This window comes from Emiliania huxleyi, assembly GCF_000372725.1.
Source record: "Emiliania huxleyi CCMP1516 unplaced genomic scaffold EMIHUscaffold_2707, whole genome shotgun sequence".
Taxonomy (NCBI): Eukaryota; Haptophyta; order Isochrysidales; family Noelaerhabdaceae; genus Emiliania; species Emiliania huxleyi.
In genome coordinates, this window is record NW_005200003.1 from 1 (window position 1) to 1178 (window position 1178).

At 66.9% G+C, this 1178-nt stretch overlaps 1 protein-coding gene across 1 annotated transcript; it reads right to left on the minus strand.

Annotated features, from left to right (window-relative positions):
- Nucleotides 1–60: 60 nt before the first annotated feature.
- Nucleotides 61–862, minus strand: EMIHUDRAFT_254762 (hypothetical protein; the record flags this gene model as incomplete). The annotated part of the gene is made up of 4 exons (XM_005776841.1): nucleotides 61–81; nucleotides 314–373; nucleotides 481–565; nucleotides 636–862. 4 exons carry the CDS (start codon nucleotides 860–862, stop codon nucleotides 61–63), a joined length of 393 nt encoding a protein of 130 aa, XP_005776898.1.
- Between the last annotated feature and the right edge of the window lie 316 nt (nucleotides 863–1178).

Consider the following 1178-nt stretch of genomic DNA (forward strand, 5'->3'; position numbering starts at 1 on the left):
AAAAAACAAAAAAAGGAAAGCACGCAGAGCACAGCAGTGCAGCTGCATGCTGCATGTGCTCTAGAGGATCCCCAACGCTGCCTCCGCGGCCCGTGGCGTGCACCAGAGAGAGAGAGAGAGGTCGAGTCCGCGTGGCTCAGGCCGGCCAGAAGGTGTGTGGCGACGGCACCGTGGCAGGAGTGCGGAGAAGAGCTCGCCGAACGCGAGCAGCGGAAGGCCGAAGTGTGCCAGCGCAAGAGCCTCGCGAACGGGTGCAGAAGGAGCTCGCCGTGACACGATGCCGGGCGGTGGTGGTGCTCTGGCGGCTGTGCACAGTGGGAAACGTCAGGCTGCAACAGGGCAGCACGATGGTCGTGCCCCGCTGCAGCCTGGCCTGACATGCACAGGGCGAACAGAGACGGGACTATCGCCTGGCGCTCGTCTGGGCAAACTTTGACCGCCGCCCGGCTCGCCACGAGCACGCAGCGACAAAATGATGACCGTGTCGAAGTTGAGGCTGGTCGAGAGGAAGAGGCTGCCGTGCGAGCCGGCAACTGGCTGGCTCGGCGTGGACAGCCGGCGGCGACTTTTCGCCGAAGAGCGTGCCTGCCGAAGAGCGAGTCTGACTCAAAGTGCACGGAGTGGGCGCCGCCGACCGTCGGGAGGAGTCCGATGGGTGCCAGGACGATCCAGAGAGCGATGAAGGCGCAAATTGCGCCGCCGAAAGTGGCGGTAGAGGCCAGGCCGTGCGCGTGGGCCGGTCGGGCCACTTCCGGGGCGAGCGATCGAGGGCCGCCGGGCTCGCCCCGTCGGCCGAGCGGTGCGAACGGCCAGTCGCCCGCTTCGGGTTGGACCCGCCGGGCGGTCCGGCGGCGGATTGCATGGCCGGGCGGGCCTCCGGGAGGCAGCCGGGGCTGCGACAGGGGCAGGGCAGAAAATCCCATTCGGAGAGCGTGTAGCGCGACCCGGTTGCTATACTTTCAATGACTAGGAGAGCGCAACGTACCGGCAGCTGACAGGGTGAGACAACGACGGGATGCGATCCGAGAAGCCGAGAGGGACCAAGAGGCCGCGGTGGCGGGCGAGAAGGCGATCCTGGCGGAACTTAGGGCGATCGGTTTGTCGTTCGCGGCCAGCACCGGCGTGCTCAGGCCAGTACAGGCACGAGAGGTGCGGGGCCTGGCTAAACGACTGGTTGG